The sequence below is a fragment of the Zosterops lateralis genome (genome assembly GCF_965231275.1).
Source record: "Zosterops lateralis genome assembly, chromosome: 4".
Taxonomy (NCBI): domain Eukaryota; kingdom Metazoa; phylum Chordata; class Aves; order Passeriformes; family Zosteropidae; genus Zosterops; species Zosterops lateralis.
Genome location: NC_139765.1, coordinates 6085268 through 6105250, shown reverse-complemented (window position 1 = coordinate 6105250; position 19983 = coordinate 6085268). Strand labels below are relative to the sequence as shown.

General features: G+C 39.4%; 1 protein-coding gene across 2 annotated transcripts in view; it reads right to left on the bottom strand.

The window, feature by feature from the left end:
- The window catches only part of LRP6 (LDL receptor related protein 6), a 111653-nt gene that overhangs the window by 83592 nt on the left and 8078 nt on the right, over window positions 1–19983 (bottom strand). For both annotated transcript variants that reach the window (XM_083859189.1, XM_083859188.1), the window contains exon 2: window positions 13348–13741. In XM_083859189.1, the coding sequence (XP_083715315.1) occupies window positions 13348–13741 (394 nt within the window). The remainder of the gene's footprint in view (window positions 1–13347; window positions 13742–19983) is intronic.

The following is a 19983-nucleotide window of genomic DNA, read 5'->3' as shown; positions in this document are numbered from 1 at the left end:
GGGGAGTATTAGTAAAACACTTTGGTTGCAAAGAAGTGTTAGAAAGGAGAAAAAACAGAGCTTGGTGTTCATGTGTATTTGTGAAAAACGCTATCAGGTCACATTGTCCTTGCTACTAGTTATTTACTAGTTAAGGTAAAACCTCCTATCTTCCCACTCCGCATTCATACCTTCCCACTTGTTAACATGGTGACAGACACAAACTTAAATTCAGTCAAACTTGTGAAAAAGAGACCAGGACTAAAATAAAACTGAATTCTGAAAGAACAAATTGAACTCCTCCACTAAACCACAGTCATACCCTCACTGAAGGACAACTCTGCCCCAAACCAGAATTTTGTCCGTGCCCACTACTGCCTCCAAAATCACCAGCTGACTACAGAGAATTTCATTTTTGAAAACTTAAAGCACCTTGAATCCTAAAGAAGGTAACAAATCTATCCCCAAAAAAAGCCAAGGAAAAAGAAGACACTGAAATAAAACTGGGCATGGCCATTCCTGTCAACAGTTCCTATTGCTGAAACACTGAATAAGGTGTTGTAATCCAATTAACTATATAACAGGGCATGTGAATTGCATAACAGTCTACAAATGTCTAGGTGGAGACTGCATCAGGCCCTAAATTATCACTTTCTTAACTTACATGATTTCTCATCAGGCATGGAAACACAACTACATTGAAATAGTGTTGTCTTCAATTATGTAAAACAGGGTAATTCTAGGTGAAATAAAACTATTTAAGGTCAAAAGGTTTATGTACATGGTTTGTCTAGGAATTTTTGTTGACTCTTTGGATACATCAATCAATAATCGATCCAATTATGATTTTGGAGCATTAAACTCTGTTTTACTTTTTTACGTCCTCAAAACTTCACAGTTAGCAACACAAAGAAAACACCAAACTATCTCTGTGAACATTAGTACACAGCTCTCAACAGCATTGAGAAAATAGATGCCAGTGACTTTGTAATTCCAGAGGGACAGGCTGAAATGAAGAAACAAGTCATGTAATATCTTCAAAGTCAGACATAAAAAGGGTAATTGTTCCCATAGATTTTTTTTCTTATTGTTTCTAAAAAAAGGACCCAGAACTTTTCCATCATAAAAACATTAGTCAAGCATTCACTCAACATATGTTTGACAAGCTTTGTCTTACATTCATGTGAACTTCTTGACCATGCTCACACCAAAGGAAACCCATCTAGAAGTAACAACATCATGAAAATGGCAAGTTTCATGGTTCACAGGAACCATATATTTGCCAGGAAGATATGTGTGCAAAATAAGATGGTAGCTATTCCTTTTGCTAAAATGAATTTTAAAAAAATTCAAGCATAAAATTAACTATATAGTTGTTTCTCACTGCATAGCTTGGGCATTTTTTTTAATTCTCAGTGGAACTGTACTTCATTAACCAATTTTTTCCACACATATAGGGGAGAGTGGTCATCATTTACATTATTTTAAATGGGATTTTGGTCTGTCTTTATTCAACAGAAAAAAAATACGGATTAATCTTAATTATATCCTTTACCATCTCAAGGGGAAAACCCTTGAAGCTCATATTCAGCAGTTCCTGAAAAGCAGTTTCATATGGTATCTAGGATTCTGCACTAAGAAAACAATCATTTCAGTTGAACACTGGAATGCCACAAACTCCTCGTGCAAAACCAGAGTTCTCTACCTGAACAGCAGGGTCAACACTGCCATAGCAAAATACCAATTAATACCGTGATTTTATCTGTCCAAGCTGCATGGTCTACCACAACAAGCCAGCCTGAAAAACCAGGCAGTTCACAGGATAGATTCTAAGGAGCATCTTAAACATACTTTGGAAAGCAGAATTTGTCAAAGAAAAGCACTTAAAAGCCACAGCCCTAAAGGATATAGTTAATGCTCACATTACACACATTCCCTCTAAAGCTGATGGTAAAGCATACTTTGAAAAGCAGAAAAATGGATGGTGTATGTGGTGGGGGCAAATGGAGGGGAGAGAAGGAATGAAGAATGGCACAATTAGATTATCTTGATAAATATGTTTTCTAAAAAGTCTCATCTCCCTCTACCTCAAAACCCACATATTTGCATTTGCATCTAACTAATTGGGTTTTTTTAATCCAGAAACTTCACCGAGTAACCCTATTTTCAAAATAGTACAGACTTCTCCATTAGCACAATTTATTTTTTTAAAGTATATTTACTTCATAAATTTAGTTTACAGATAACTGTCTCTGCAGATTCTTTCATTGGTACAAAACATTTCTTCTCCCTAGTTAAGCAGGTAGTTGTAAATTTAGGAATGACAATCCCCAAACAAATTTAGTCCTGGAAATCAGCAATAAAAGAATCATGCCAAGTCATTTATGAGTTTAAGATTAGACAGGCAATACTCAAGGCAAGGTTTAAGCATCAAGTGACTCCCAGAGATGAATTTCCACTTGATTTCAGGAGTGCTCTCATCAAGCCTGTTTAATTGTTCAGGGTCACTGTCTTTTGTCTTTTCTTACCTTAAATACAGGACTTTTGCTGGTCTATAAAGAGCTGCCAAGCATCATTTTCCAGTACAACAAATTTTACTTCTGATCTTCCTAAACTTACTTTTAGAGTATCTTAAGGAGTCTCCCTCTCCTCTATTTTTTCCCAACATCCTGACAGCTGTTCCAATCCCTCAGCTCCAGGAACACGAGGTGTGAGGTCAAACAAGCAGCAAGAAGGATGCTTGTGAAGGCCTCCAGATAAAAGTCCAAAAGGCTTTGTAGCCTCTGAAATACCTACACCCAAACCAAGCTGTTCTGCAACTACATTCTGTTTTTAAATGGCTTGCCTTGTGTAACACACTTCAGGCACTTTTTATTCATAGATCATTTGGTGTACATACTGCTAACATTGTACTGGGGACCTCTACAGATAAAATATTCAGCAGTTGTTTGCAGAGAGCCAGGCTTTGCAAGCAGGACAGTGACAAAAAACTTCAACAGGAGCCAGAACTCAAAAATCTAAACGTTGTTGTACAGGTGGCTTTTTGGCATCTGGAATTCTATTCATACTGGAAAAGTGGGAAGACTCTATCTCTTTATGGATCACCACAAAGCCAACCAAAACACAAAAATTACCAAGCCTTTCTTCCAGCTTGGCTCTATTTCAGGTGTGTCCTGCTGGACATTTAAAAATGCTGATGCACAGAAATCCTCCATATTCTGGATTTTCCTTTTTTAACTTTCCTAAGCTAATTTATTTGTGTGTGACCAGTTGATAGCAGCCATTTTACTCTGAAGGGGGATACAGAGAAGACTTGTAACAATAGGGCCACAGTTTAATGAGAATCTGTCTCAGACAGGGAAACTTGTGACTGGAAGCAAGGAGAACCTGTTTATATTTCATGGCCATCAATAAGGCTCCCTTTTGTCTACTTAAATAGTGGGGAAAAATGCTCTGGTTATACAAGCTGATGAAACATCACCATTTTTAATTACATTAAAACAAACACATTTATATTAAAGACTCAGTTCTTCAAGTCTCATTTGCCTCAGTTTAGGAACTCAGTTTTCCAAGTCTCATTTCTTTAAATAGAAGAACATTTTTTTGATGCAAGGAGACAATTCTTCTCAAGTTAAGTAACAAATTTCTGTCAAACCTCAAGAACACATTGTACTTTCATGCTTTTGTAGCATCCATCATTTAAATCCAAATTTGGTTTGCAGTTATAAAATGTTGATTAGGACTATATAATTTATTTAATGCTAAAGCTTTTAGTGGTTATGAACAGCAATAAGACCTTTACTAAAACAAATCTCTGGTTACACTATTGACTAGTTAGCCAAGCCATCCTATCCCTGCCAGCTCAGCACTGAGGGCTGGCTTGGACACCACATGCAGCAACCCTTCTGCTCAGTCAAGGGACTGCCTTTACACACGTGTGGAGAGAGGGCAACAGAAATGCTCAGTCAGAGCCCACAACTGCCACTGCTGGCCACATTATAAAATACTGATTAAAACAGCATGTCATCCTACTGCAATACCATAACAAATTGTTTAATCAGGAAGGCATGGTAAAATTACAGCACAACTTATATTTTTTTTATACAGCTAACAACAGAGCATGAGGGTGACATCTCATAATCAGGTGAAGCAACATGAGCAGGGACAATCAAACCAGACAGCTCTGGACTGTCAACAACTGCTCAAACTCCATCACATTTCAAGTGTTTACAGTAAGAAATAGGCAGGTTTTGTTTTAGGTATCTGAAAGCTCTTCCAGGATGTTCTTACAGCTCCACTACTTTATAAACCATATATTCCTCTTGAGTAACTTCCCTCCCCTGCTTAATTTTTGCACCAGGCTTATAACCAAATCTAAACATGTACTTCACAGAAACAATTTTTTTTAGCACATGTAAGGAAAATGTATGCTGAAAAATCACAAAAATATCAAAATAGTATATTTTAGTACACTAATAAGTTGGCCAGAATTTAAACTGGAGGTTAGATCATGATTTACGGCACAGCTTTATTCTGTGACAAACATCTTGTTTATAGTAAAAGGATCTGCCTCTACACGAGAATTAAAGACATTTATATGCTTTGCTACAATACACAGCAGAAGAATCACACAAGCTTAATTTGCTAGACAATTTTCTTGAATTTTAAGGGAATTTTTAAACAACGGGCTGGAGCAGAGATCTTACTTATCCTTCGAATAAGAAAAATAAGCTTCACACTTAGCACAAATTTATTTAGAAAAAAGCTTTTAGACTTAACAGTGCTCTTAGCTGCATAATTTCCTATCTTTACTACTTCTTGCTTGAAGTGACAGAGAAAACTTAATACAACTAATACTTTATGCTGAAACATGAAATTAAGATGTAAAAGTGAGGAACGACACGGTTCCCATGAGAAATGAAAATGAGAAATGAAAATGTAAAGTATGTGTTAAACAACCCTGGGGAAAGAAAGGAGGCGGTGGAGGAGGGTGGAAGAGAGAGGCCCAGAGTGCTGACTTTTTTTTTTTTTTTCCCTAAGCAGAGTGGTATTAGAAGGATTCTAATTAAACCATTAAGGTCCAGAAAATGTGTTATGATTCTTTATATTTGTACTCATCAGTTCAAGGGGAAAAAAAGGGTTCCATATTTATGGGTGCTTGAGGTTTGCTGTATGTGTTTGGGTTTTTGGTTGGGGTTTTTTCAGGGGGTGGGAAGGAGATGTTCTGTCAGTTTGTTTGGATTTTAGGTTTTAAGGTACAACACAATTAGACAGTTTCAAATATGAGATACAATTAACTAGGCACAGACACCACAAACACATATTACATATACATTCTCACCCACACATATGCATTTACAGTACACAGTTTAAAATCTAGAGCAATACTGCGAAACAACATCACGGGCCCATTTGAAGTGACTCTGCTCCCACTTATTTGGGTTTTTCCTATTACTTTCCCTCATTACAGAACACCCAGAACCGAGCCAGATGTTTTAAAAACAACCTGCAAGGGGGAATCCACCACAAAAGAAACAGCCCAACAACTTAGGCTACAGTTACACAACAAAGAGTTAACAGGAGTAATTTCTTTCTCTAAATGTCAAGCAGAAATCCAAAGCAGTAACTTTTGCTTTGCTCAGCCAATTTTCAGGACATATATATATATATATATATATATATATATATATATACAGATTCTAAAATGGTAAAATAGTGCTGGTTCAGATATAGGCTCAACTAACAACCCTGGCACTCTGTAATGTGAACCAACTCTAATCTGTGTCCCAGGGTCACTGCACAAATTCCCAAAATGCTTATTTAGGTATTTTATTAGGTCACCTCGTATTTGTCCCTGGTATGTCCTCCTTTCTCACTGGCTGCACTGGAAAAGCTGCATTTGCTCAATGTCCTCCATACAATATATTATCCTGTGACATTTTATCTGACCATTCTACAGAGATGTCAGAACTGAAACACATTCATTCTCCACAGGGATGATCTTATTTTTTTCCAGGAATGCAGCCAAATAAAGAAAGTTCTACAGACTTTTTTCTCTGTTAATCATGCTGAAATTTCATACAGCTGAGTCCTCTGATTTTCATTTTTTAAATAAACTTAATCCTAGTTTACTTAAAGACTTATCAGTCTGCTTGAAATCATGCTAGCAAAGGATTTTATCAGCTTTCTTCATGAAATAAGCCATAAATAAATCTCTTTTTTGTCAAAAACATAAACCAAATTACCATGTCCTGCAGAGGAACAAAGGCAACTTTCTGTTCCACTTTCTACTACACAGACCAAAACCTTTGTTCTAAAGTTTGGACCAAACTTTACACTCTAAAATGAACACATTTCAGTAACTCCCCAAAACACAGATGGGGGACACACCCAATCCACAACCAATCAGCCCTATTTTGATTTTAAATGAAGGAGATGTCAGATTTCTTCCATCTGTGCAGCCCATGAAAGGCCAGGCCCACCAGGCTCCTCTGACCCGCTGTGACTCTGCACAGACACAAATGCCCATCAGCTGTACAGGCGTGTTGGCTGATACATCACTGCAAGAACTGTCAGTGTCACTTCACCTTATGGCAGAAAGTGTCTTTGTGGCACTGAAACTTATCAAGAAAGGCAAGATGATGTTGGCAAGATGCAGAAAGTAAGTTTAAACCACGTTGCAATGAGCTGTGATCACTAAAGGCTAATTCTGTTTTCTGGTGCAGATCTGCCTTAACACACAAGGCTCATCATAATTTCTGAAAAAAGTCCCCTCTACAATATCCTGCCTTGAGATAGTATAGAGATTGCAAACAAAACTTTCTCCAAGATGAATTATAAAGTAATTCCTTGTGATGATTATGCTCAGTCAGCTGCAATGGTTTTAGTGAGCAATCACAAGCTCCCTGCTACAAGTCTGACCAGCTGTCATGAATTCTGAAAGTTATGATTTCCTGACAAACGCTGCCAAGTTACATTTGGGGGAGAGAAGGTTTATTTGTAGGGGTTTTTTTGCTTGGCTGCTGGTTCTTTTGTTTGTTTGGATTTTTTTTTCACTCTGGCCCCTTCCCCAGAAGCTGCAAGGAGTTTAATTTAGAGCCTCTCTGCTTCCTTAACAAGCAATGCTACTCTGGACTTCTCAAGCAAGAACACAGAATTAACAATTTATCAGATTATAACTCTCTGCTGTAAATTAATATGTTCCCTTTGAGTTCCTGTTAAGTTATTAAAAGTTATCTTAGGACTATTTTTATTTTTTAAAGTGTGTGGAAAAAAAAATTTAATTAACATAATGTATAACAAGCTTAAAATCATGATTTTTCTTTTTTTAAATACAACAGGTCTTCACAGTCTAGACTTGGATGCTAAATTATAATTGCAGGGAGTGAAAATGCAGATATAGAAGCCTGCCCAAAGACTCATCACCAGACGTTATTCATGCAGAGCAGAAATGACTACCTCACTTTAAATACTTAGTTCTAACTTATTAAATAAACACTGCATGCAAATCTGGAGTGTACTTTGATACATGGATACTTTACAGTGAGGTGCATGAAGTTAAACTAACTCCTGTCACCCTTATCACTGCAGCACTGACCTGCTAAAGAACAGGACAAATCACACTCTTGAAAGTTACCTTAAATTGTCAACAGACCATCATTTTGCATCACATATTTACATGTCTCACCTGAACGAGTCTGAAACTGAAGATGAAGTGAAGAAAAGAGCCACAGAACTGAAGTGTCCTGACAAACTCTACAGTGCTGCAAGATGCTACTGACATTCACTGGAAGGTTTGCAGGAGGGAAAGTGCAGCTCTCAGCTGATCCTCTCCACAGTCTTGTTTTCTAGCCCACGAACTGAGTGAAGGAGGTGGGGATTTAAGACTATTTTCAAACTTGCCTACAGCTAAAAGCGTCTACAAGTTTGTTATAGAAGTCTATAAGAAAAATGTTTGTTCTGCACTAATCAATTCTGTGCACTCTAGTTTGATTTCTAGCAACCCAAATCTCTCCCATCTCCTCCCACAAAGAAAAAAAACTAGGTAAAACAACTGCAAAATAAAGAAAATATAGAGCAAGCATGTTCCTCTGAGTTCCTGGCAACCTCTGGCAGTAAGGTGAGGATAGGCAGACAGTGGCAGTAACACCTAAAACCAGCACAGCAAGATTTACAAGAGAGGTCACCTCTCCAAGTCCTCACTGTTTTAAATATGTGGGTTTCTGGTTACCTTCCTTCACCTCCTCCTTCACACCAGGAGAAAAGGGATGACAAGGGAGAAACTAACATTTTGAGCTGTGCAATAAAATGACACCTTTACAATTCCTGCATCTATCCAACATGGAAATAGCCTAGCATAGGAATAGAAACTAGCATCATATAGACCATGCATGACCAACCTCAAACAAACTTCGCAAAGTTTTGTCATCAGTGAGATTAAAACTAAGGAAAAAAAAACCCTAAAGAAAAACAAGCAGCCCCCTCCCTAGAGTTAAAATTCAAGGTTATTACAGTAAATGAATAGTGTCTGATCTTGTCCCCAATAGCCACAAAGACCTTCTAGGACCAAGAGCCAAACTCCAAACAGCCTATACTCAAAAAGTAAAGGGAGTTATAGCAGTTTTGGGGCAGGAGATGGCAAGAACACTCCAGGTGCTGTGCCAGGCTCCTGCAGGATGAAGCACTTTGCTGAGTTTTCAATCACACAGTAAAATCCTGGCCTAGACAACCTTCTCTGCTTTGAAAGGCCATGCCTGGAGATTCAGATCAACCAGCAGTGCCCATTGCAGGGATCACCCAGCTATGAGTGACAGCAGAGCTGCATTTTAGAGCTTCCCAAAATTACATGCAGCCCCAAGAGGCAAAGTAGGCCACTCCTGGTGCAGTTTCATCAAGACAACCTCTGCAATACTGTTGCAATCTTTAAATAATGAAAAAGTACCTTGTGGTTTGTTTAATATCCTAGCTATTACCCGAATTTAGTGATGCATTTGCAATCATCGACATCATCTGATGAACAGAACCTCCTTAGGTGAAGAAAGATGAAATACATCTTATAAATCTCTGTATAATCACAGGAGTCTGCAGATTTCATATCACTTGCCTACATGTCATCTGTAAAACCTCAAAATTACCTCCTTGGTGTACAGGCCAGGCCATAGAGCAAACGATCAGCTGAGTGCACTGATCTGTCACCTGTGAAATCTTGCTGTCAGCAGAGGAGCAGAAGCAAGATTTCCAGTCAGAAACGATCTGCTCAAGGCAGAGGCAGCATCAGGCAAGAGAAGGTATGAAGCAAAGCCTGCAGTTGTTAGCATTACTTTGGGAATTTACATCCAAAGTGCCATTTTACGTAATGTTAACTTGCCTGGAAACAAAATTATACTGTACAAGTGAATTTACTGAGAAATTCTGACTTTTTTTCATTTAATTTTTCAATTTTTTTTTCCCAAATCAGAGGTACTGTAACTGTTATTAGAACTGTCCATTTCCCTTTTCTTGTTCTGTTATATAAGATCTACCACTCAGCAAAAATACTACCACTTTCCCCAAATCTTTTCTTACAATGTGTAAGGTCTGTACTACAGTTGCTTTTGTGCTTGACAAGCTCAGACATCAGTTTTCAACTTCCAAAAAAACCCAAAAGAAGTAGGTCCAGAAAGAAAGTATGTGCTCCCTGCAAAATTTCGCATGAAAAGAAATGCAAGTCTCCTGGGGGAGGGGTACCCATTAAACCTGAAGATCTTCCCCAACATTCAAAGTACTTCACCCAGAAATCAACTTCAGCTGCCATAAAAAGTGTTGTAGCTCTTTGTACTCTAATTCCATTCATTAACCAAAACCCTTTACAACCCAAAAGTTTTACAAGACCTTAACAATTAAGGTAACTCTATATAGTCACTTGATTTAAAACATGTCCTGAAAAGCAAGCAATTAGTCACCACTTCTGGGAGGCACTTAAAATTCCCTTTGTGGTGAACAATACAGGTAGAAGTGAGAAAAGCCAGTTCATTCTGATAGTGCTCCTCATGAAGAAAGCTGATCCAGTCATCCACAGGGCAATTTTTGGGGAATTGAAACTATGATAATGAAGTCTTTACCGTGAGGACAAAAGGGCTGCACAAATTAAAAACCAAAAATAAACTAACATACCAACCCCCCAACACAACAAGAAAACAGCACTACAAATATACAATACTGCACATTAAAGCAATACTTGCTCATGAATCTGGATATGCCCTTTTTTTTTTTTTCATCTTGAGTGCTGAAGCAGAAAAATCTCTTTTCTACTTGCTCAACTTTCATGTGAGCTGTTTTTAAATAGAGTGTTCTCCTGCACTTGGTGATCCAATACCTGGTCTTCTCCTGGCAAAAATAGTCACCATTAAACTCAGTGTTATCCCCAGCTGCAGATCTCATTAAAAAGGGTCTCGTGTTTAACACTAGTCAGGAAAAAACAATTCCAGAAAGGACAGATAGGACCAAGGAGCCTTCCTGGAACCTGCCAGCTCACTTCAAAAGAAGGCTGAACAAACACCCCATTCCCCTCACCTTCATCTCAGGGCCCTTTTCCCTCCTGCTACACACACAGGATTTTATTGAGCATCAAGACAAGCAAAACAAGTGAGTTGTAGTGTATGAACATGAGCAATGAGAAGCCCAAACGGCCAGCAAGAAGAATACAGATGTTTCAGGTTTTAATGCCTTCCTACAGTAAGTTAAAAAACACCAAAACAACCCAGACTTGGCTGCTGTGCCTCAGTTACCAAATAAGGAATATTTTCCATTTGTAAATCCATTGCATTTCTTGCTACAGATAACAGACATGGGAACCAAGTCTAACTATCCATGGCTATGTATCTCTTCTAGTTTATACTGTTAACATTTCATTTCCAAGTAGGTATTCTCTATGTTTTAAGCCAGGCAGATACATTTAATAAATATACATCCAACCCCAAAAGACTAGTAGTTTGGGACTTAAATCAGCTTTTTCATGAAACACTTGATGCATGCTACTTCAGATAAACTATTTTTCACAATTTAACCTTGATAAAAAGCTGAATTTATTGATAAAGATGACCTTAGTGTAAGTTCTGATGATAATTACTTCTTTTCATGAATTCATTTAGAAAATTGTATCTCAAACAAATATCATCTGAGTATAATAGGAGGTAGATTCAACTGCAGGGAAACATGAGAGGGTTTGCTTTGCCAGGTTTCAGATTTTATTAACTGCTCTTAGAATTTTTTATGGCTTACTCCCACCACTATTTGTCAGGCAACATCTTGAAACAAAAGAGAATTACAGGGTTTAAAAAAAAAAAAAAGGTAAATACTAGTGAAAGAAGCATCAATATAATAACAGTTTGGGGAATTAATTATCTTTTTTAATTTTCAAATCTGTGCTTATGTCACTCTTCCATTTATATTTCAAGCTTTGGAGGCTGTTCTGAAATGTAACCAAATTTATTAAAAGATAAAAGGTTTTCTTTATAAAACTGCAAACAAGAGCTGCAATTTTTGCAACTGCAATATGGTAAACCAGAAAGTGGACATACTGTTGTATTACCTTCCTGAAACAAACCCTTCACATAACAACTTAGAAAGCAAACTACTCAAAAAATTCAGGAGAAAGAAAATATTTTGTCTTTAAATTACAGTTGTTGGAGGGATGTTTTTTTTGTTTGTTTTGGTTAGTGGAGTTTTGTTTGGGTTGGGGAAGAGGGTTTGGTGTTTGCTTTGTTTTTGCTTGAGTTTTGTTTTAAATTTCAGCATATTTTCAAGATTGTTTACTCCTACTGTTTTAACAGATCATCAGTATGGAAAAAGTTACATGTTTGCTTTACTTCTGACCTATTTCAATTTTCTTCCTGCATTTTCCTCTTGGTGATAAGTACTAAGAAACAGTAAAGAGTAGGCAAACATTGAGCTGGGACTGCTGAGCATATTACATATTGCACCTCCAGAAACTACAAACACTAGAAAGAGACCAAGTGGCTTCCCCACAGAGCTTTACTCCTGACCAACAAGAATCTCACTCTCTCCGGTTACAAGCCAAATCAAAGCCACTTTAAATGTGTGTTTCCTTCCTTTTTCTCTCGCTTTTGGTCTGGTGGGTAGAAAAGGCATGAACATCACACTTTCCTTACACTCTCATAGGGTTTTAGAATCTAAAAAAATAAAGCTAACATGATCATTGCCCCCAATTTAAAAGCTGCAAACACACAAGAAAAGCATACCTCCATACTTTTGTTATTTCCAAAGCCTGAAATAAAGGTACTGGAAAATAAACACATTTTCTATGTATTATTTCTGTTTATTCTGTTCTCTACTGCAGATATAAAATATTTTCAAAATGTTGCACAGCACCAAGGATATTCCATTCGTATCCACTTTGACTCTCCCAAACACTTTGTCACAGGAATGCCTTTGAAGCAACCTCAAGCCAGCCATTTATGTAACATCACCAAAACTCCACTGAATTTTCCATTGTTGGCAAACGCTGCTTTGTCCCAAGAAAAGAGCAAAAAGAGCCACAGCCAGGGATTCAAATGGGAGCTGAGAAAATAACATCAGTTCTAGAAGGAGCTGAGACAAAAACACAGGATTTTTTAAAACAGGAATTCCCCCAAGGGTGGGGAAAGGAGCCTCCCTTGGAAATGTTCTGATTAAGCTTCAAAACACATCTCAAGTTGTTATTAATACAGCATGTTGACTTCTCCCATTTCTTCAGATGTTTCAATAAAGCATGACTATCAACCATGAATAAAGCTCCAAAAAACTTCATTTCCTGACACTTCAGAGAGGCACAAGTCAGTCTGTCCACAGGCAGCTGACACAGCCTTTTGAGGAAAGCAGATTGTATTAGGTTTTAGGTTAGAACTTCTACATTTCTGATTATCTTCTGCACTGCAGCCAAACTAAGTTTCTAGTACTGTTTTATAAAGTCTGGTGATTCCTAATTGTTCACAAACCAATATGAATGGAATTTCTGAAGTCTGAAAATCACACCAAGAGAAAAGACAAACAAATGATGCAAAATGGCTTAGGATAACTTTGACAAGAGCATTTGAAATCAGTCAACAAACGAGAAAGAGTAAAAATTTTGGTATTTGTAACCAGAATCTGTACAAATTCTGCGGAATTTGTAACCAGAATCTGTACAAATTCTGCGGAATTTGTAACCAAAATCTGTACAAATTCTGCAGAATTTGTAACCAAAATTCGTACAAATTCTGTGGAATTTGTAACCAAAATTTGTACAAATTCTAAGGAATTTGTAACTTTTTGGTATCGATTTAAAAAATCGTTGGTTTATATGTTAAACACGTTGTTTCATTTAAAATCATTGTCTTAAAAGAGACCTACCCCCTCGCAGGATCCAAGGCGATCGCTCTGGGCTGATCCAACTCTTGCCAAAACAAAACCTTCCTCAGCGACCCGTCCAAGTTGGAAACCTCGATGCGGTTTGTCTCGGAATCCGTCCAGTAGAGCTTCTCCCCCAGCCAGTCGCAGGCCAGCCCGTCGGGCGACAGGAGTCCGGACACCACCACGTTCTGCACGCTCCCGGACTTGTTGAACTCCGTCCTTTTGATGGCCTCCTCGCTGACGTCGCTCCAGTAGATCAAGCCCTTGAGGAAGACGAAGTCCACGGCGGCGGCGTCCTCCAGGCCCCCCACGATGACCGTGGCGTTCTCCCTGCCCTGGGCGGCGTCCACCAGCCGCAGGTCCCGGCGGTTGGCGTAGAGCAGCAGCGGGGCGGCTGCACGGGGGACAGAAACACAGACACACGTGTTAGCATCACTTGTATCAAGCCAAACTTGTGATGGAGCGTCGGGCTGTCAGTAGCTACTCTCAGGGAGGGTTTCCTCACCCGAAGTTTAGGTGGTTTAAAGTCCTTGGCCCTCTTAAAAGTCCCTGAGTTGTGTCGGTATAAAAAAGTGGAGTCCTCAAGGTTTTGGTTTTTTTGTTGTTTATTATTTGATATCTCAGAATTTTCTCCACTCCCAGACAAGGTCCAGACAGTGGCTGGGACATGAGGGGACTGCCCACTGATGGGGCATCACCTAACATTTATACAGATAGCAACATGTAGGTTATTTACAATTTTATACCAATACCTAGTGCCCACAATAAAAGGGTCATTTCTACTTTGACCCACTCCACTCTAACTACCTTGTGTCACCACCACTTCAGAAGATGGAGGACGAGGAAGAAGGAAAGGAACACGAGGTACCACCCTATTAGGTACCACCTAATTCCACCATTTTGTCTCCCATTTACCTCTATTCTATGAACCCTAAAACTACTGAATTTTTCATCTTCTATTGTGCGAAACTACTGTTTTCACATCCTGGCGGTTTGCAATTCCTCTCTCAGTGTCAGAAGTCTTTCCCATGGACTAAAATCAAACCCAATGTTCTCCTGAGCTCTGTGCCAAGGTCTCCAAACGCCCTGGACCGGCTCCACACTCCCCTGTCCAGGGCTCAAATTCCCTTCCTCGGGTCCCAGGTCATCCTAGAGGATGTCCTGGACTCTGACAGCTACTGGTTTTAGAGTATCTTTACAAAAATAAGAAATTCTGGGGAGAACGTTTTGAAGTTTGATTAAAAAGCATCGACTCAAAGGTTTTTGACTTGGTTACAAGTCTCGGTAATGGGCAGCTCGCTATTCTGGGTTGTGCATTATTAAAATAACATTAAAGAAGAAGGGAGAGAACAAAGAAAATGGAGGTTTGAAGTGCCCAAATGATATTGCTCTGTAGAGAAGGATCAAGACAAGAGTAAAGCCGTTTTCTAAGCACTCAGTACTGGCTCACCTGAGCAAGGATTATTTTTCTTGATAGAATTTAATAATATACACCCCACTGATGCTGTTTTAAACCACAACGACACAGACTCTGAGATTCAGAAGGCTGAAAATGACTCCTTTATTTTTAGGATGTGTCTCCCTTTTATATGATTTTACACAGACCAATTTGATTGGTGGCACAAAGGGAAACCTCTTCACTCACATTGGTCAGACCAGAGGGACATCAAGAAGAAGTCCCTCCTAGGAAAAGGAATGAATAACATAGGTACAGTAACAAAAACATTTCTTCTGTTTACAGAAAATTCCCTGGGAAAAGAATTTCAGGAAACCAAAACACCTCAGGCACGGAACCAGGGCTACACCCCACCTCTACAGAAGCATAATTTACATCAAGCTATCAGAGCCACCTGCATGTCAATACTCCCTGCAATTATATATCTCAGACATTTTACATATAGTACATAAAAATACAAAATTCGTTGCACAGCATGAGGCTTTAGAGTGTTGAAGGTGGTATGAGGAGGTAGGGAGAAAAATAAATCTACAGGAATGGACAACACAGTTCTTTTAAACTCAGCTTCTTTCAAACCATCCCTGCTTAGTTGTCTAACACAAAGCCTTCATTTTATATACTTTATTTGCTTACTCTGTCAGTTTGCACAGTCTGTATATTTTTCATAACAACAGCTGAGATGACTAATGTAAAGCAGCAACCATAAAAAAGACAGCTTCTTAAACGTAATATGCCTGCTTAATTGTCCTTAACCACAAGCTATATATAGCATTATGAAAATTCCAGCCTCATTCCTACTTCAACAAAAGGTTCAGAAAAACACCACATTTGTATAAGGCAGACAATGACAGCCTTTAAAATCTACTATCAGAAAACATTTCTACCTTTCCCTGCATTTACTCAGAAACTGTAGCACCAGAGCTCCACAGAGGTATTTAGATCCATGAGTACTCCTCTACCTGTCACCACACAAATTTCACAGAGATCTTGCAGATTTATTCCTCAGCACAGGTGGGCACTTCGAATTTGCAGCAGGATGGATGTCCTAACCAAAAGGTCAAAATTTACAGAGCCAAGGACATGCATGGTTCAGTGATGTCAGGGGCCACACTGCCAGGAGAGGAAGAGTTCCCTGTATGACAAACTCACACTGAAATTAGAAATACTGTCAGATTCCAGTAAACTCAAAAGCTTGGTTTCCAAGATTGGACTACACTCCTCAATCTTATCTCAAAACAACTTCTCAAAGACACTGCCACATGTGAACTGGGAGAAACTGAAAGAATTAAGAAAGTTCCTTCATCTACCTGCAATTAAATGAGTTCTAGGCATGTTTTGAGGTGGTGGGAGTTTCATTGGTTTTTAAGAGAACTGAATTGCTTAGACTGTCGTCTTAAATTTAGAAACACTGAATATAACTTGATTTATGATAAACTTTAGACAGAACAAGAGAGGGCTGAAAGTTCCTTGGTTTTAATAATATCAAATTTGTACCTGTATTCCCTTCTCCAGAAAGCAATTTTTTATTGTGGAAAAACCCATTCAAGTTTAGGGATTATATTCCAGTGGAGAAGGGATAGACTTTTAAAAATTAGATGAAGAATCTTTATATTAAGAATTTATATTTATAGTTTTTATATCCTCACTTTGCTATCTCCTTCCCCTTCTGGCATAATTTCCCACCCCCTAAGATTTAAAATTAATTAAAGTGCATTTTCTTGAAGGGCAGATTGCTTATGAAGACAACACATTTCAGAAAAAAAAAGTATTCAACAAACTGCAAGGTGTAAAAAATTGTAATACAACAAAACCCTTTACTTTTTAAAGCCTGCCTACAACTGAAAAATCTATTTAACAGCCAGCTCAGTGTCATTTGGTGCACACAGGAGAGAGTGTGCAGCCAGCTGGCACAGCTTCCTCTAGTAAAGACAGCGTGCCCAGCATTTGGAAAAAAGCAAATCCACAGAGCAGTGAGGAGAAGCTCCATTATTATGTGCACCACGGAGCAGCCGTGCACACACAGAGCACGCACTGAACTGGAACACCAGGTAATCAGGCAGGCCTGCAGGCACTGCTGAGCCTCACACGGCCACACTGCAGAGGTTACCCACTCCCTGCTGGAGCCCGGGCTGCCTGAGCAGGGACTGCAGGCAAACACTTCTGCATCAATTGGGCAGCTCAGCTGAACGACAACTCAGGAGAAACAGCTACACTTAGGATGTGCAGCTCCATGCAGATTGATCCAAAGCCACGACTTGTAACACATTCCAAAGGGCTGGCAGATGAGCACGCTGAGCTTTCCAATTTGTTGCGACATCCAGGAATGAAGCCTGCATCACCAAAATAATAAAAACCAGGTTTGTTTCCCACTGCCTCCAGCCCTTCCCAGAAAACACAACGGCTTCAATGTGCTGTAAAACCCAGTTACTGAAGTTGGCAGCATTAGTACCAAGTATCATCTCTGCATTCACTTCACTCGGGCAGCAGTGCCAAGAGCAAAATTGTGCCAGAAGATCCAACCTGGTCCCAACTCTGAAAGCACAGGACACTGAAGAGATGACTTACTTGAATAATGAAGTTAAGAACTGTACTAATAACCTGGGAAGAAGCCCAAGAGCTGGGCAACTATTTGGCAGTTTAAGTTATAATGGGACAAAAATACACAATTCAGATTTTTTTTTTTAAGAAGCTGAACTCTTTACATGTTTTTATTTCTCTTTCTACAGACATAATAAAAAAAATATAGTGTAACTTCTTGGAGAGAAGCACATTCTTGAAAGAGAAAAACACCTACCCTGGAAATCAAAACCAGAAATAGTAATGAATATTACCCATGTCCTCTATGACCTGAGAGGTCTACATGCAGGTAATTCTCCTAATTAAAGTGCCCAATAGAGAGTAAAAGCTATGCTTAGTTATAAATTAAGGGATTTTTATTTTTTGTACCCACCAGCAGGAAGGGGATTCAAATCACTACTTCAGTGAAAAGTTACCAAGTTGAATCAACACAAGAAGTGGTCCAGCAAACCCCAAAGCTGACACAAGATGAGCAGCAGGAAGCTGGAAGGGGGAGCAGCTCTCTCCCCTCCACTGGCAGCCTGCTGGGTCTGCTCAAGACTGCAGCTGCCTCCTTTCTCCCCAGCTTCACTTCCAGCTCTTGGTTCCCGACCCTTCTTTTGTGTTGGCTCAAGGACTTGTCCCATGGCACGGCGAGACAATGCAGGGAGATAAACCACGAGAAACCAACTGAGCTCTCCCCACCACCTGCCAGAAAGCAATTTTTAGCCAGCCACCATCCAGAATCAGTTCAGACCAAAAATCAAATCAATACAAGCACTAGCACAGCAGGGAAAGGAAGGACTGCTTCAGCTTTGACTAATTAGTTGAACCAGTTCCTCATGATCCTCCAGTTAAGGAACAGGACTCAGAGCAGAGGTGGCCACAGATAAGTTGTGGCAACCTGCCACAGAATCACAGCGTGGAAACCACTGAGCAACTGCTGACATTGTGGAAAGAAATATCCGTGCAGAAGTCATGGGTAAGAAACCCCACAGATTGTCACGGTGGAAGATGATGGTGCTGAGTTGGGAAGGGAATACTCCCATCTTTTAAAAGCCTTGCTGAAGAACTCTGAGCATCTAAAGTGAATTGGTACTGCCAAGCACACTGCTATGAGGACAGCAAACGTGAGGACTGGAGAGAAGAGGAGACACAGTGATGAGATGTACCAAACAAATCCATGCTGATCTGGATGAGGCACAGGAAGCAAGGACTCCAAATGCCTTGACAGAATGACACACACTCTCATTCAGCTCAAAAGAGAAGGAAAAGCAGAGAAATGGACAAAGATAACCAGAAAAGAACATTAGCTGCAACCTCCCTAAAACCATTCAATACACGAAACTCCTTGTTTGCAATACAATAATCATCCCCAAGATGTCCTACAGAGAACCAACACAAGAATGAAAGGAAAAGTTTCTGGACTGGCACAAGGATCCTGGAGCAGTCAGCTATGAGGATTGTCCCTTCACTCCCTGGGTTTCAAAATTCTTCATCCCTGCTCCTGCTTCTTAAGAAATTCTGTATATTTCTTTTCTGCAAATGTTTGAGTTTTGCTGCTCAATTTGAAGAAGCAAGAATGAAAACATTGAGGTAGCATTGGGAATAAAGCCTGGGAGACTTGTATCAAATAAGGAGACAATTTGAAAATTAACATCAAGTTTTCCAAACAGCAGGGAGCCAGCCTCAAGAAACTTATGCAGAGATGGTTTATATTTTAAAGCAAACAGTAAAATCACCAGGAAATACACAAGTTTTAAGCACAGCAAGCAACAGGCAATGATTTTGCACCAAGTTCCCTGTCACAGCACTCTCCCAGTTTTTTCCATGCAACACACAATTCCATACATTCTTAAAAATAATGAACTGACTTACTAGCGCCCACCATTCCTCTTTCACTGTGGACAGAGAGCACTCTTCTCTCTGAACCTCCTTATTCTCACAAATATACTTGCAGGACACAGCAGGCAACCAAGAATTTAGTAAATGAGCATGAGGCAGCCTAAACTTGGCTGAAAGGATCCTTTCTCCTCTTCTCAGCTAACCCAAAGTATATTCCTCAGGCTAAAGCCATGCAAGGGCAGTTCAGATGGTAACTCAAAAGGTCACAGGAGCAGCAGGCCAGTGAAGGAAATGAGTAGCTACATCAGGGCAACAGCAAAGACACCAACAGGCAACAACAGCATTTGGATTCTGCACTAAACTTTACTGGCCTTTGGCCAGATACTAGCTGTAGAGACCGAGACATCCTACAGGACTAGCTGGTACAAAGGCAGTAAGTCACCCTTTAGCCTGCTAAATACAGGGAAAAAATTACCTTACTAAAGATAGAAGGATGGAGACATGAGAATGAGAGGAGGGGGAAAAAAAAACCCAAAAAAACAAACAAAAGAAACAGGATTTCAGGGAAGGACAGAAATACCAGATCCAGGCATAAAAAGCCAACAGACCTGCCAGATTACAGCAAAGGCACTCATGACTGAAGTCCACCATGAAGTTCCAGCCTATGACACTTTCTCAATAGCAGGCCAAATCATCCCACTGGCAACAGAGCCATACAGTTGGATTACCAGAGTGTGGCTCTTGTAGGTAGCACACTCATACAGATCCTTTGTCCAACT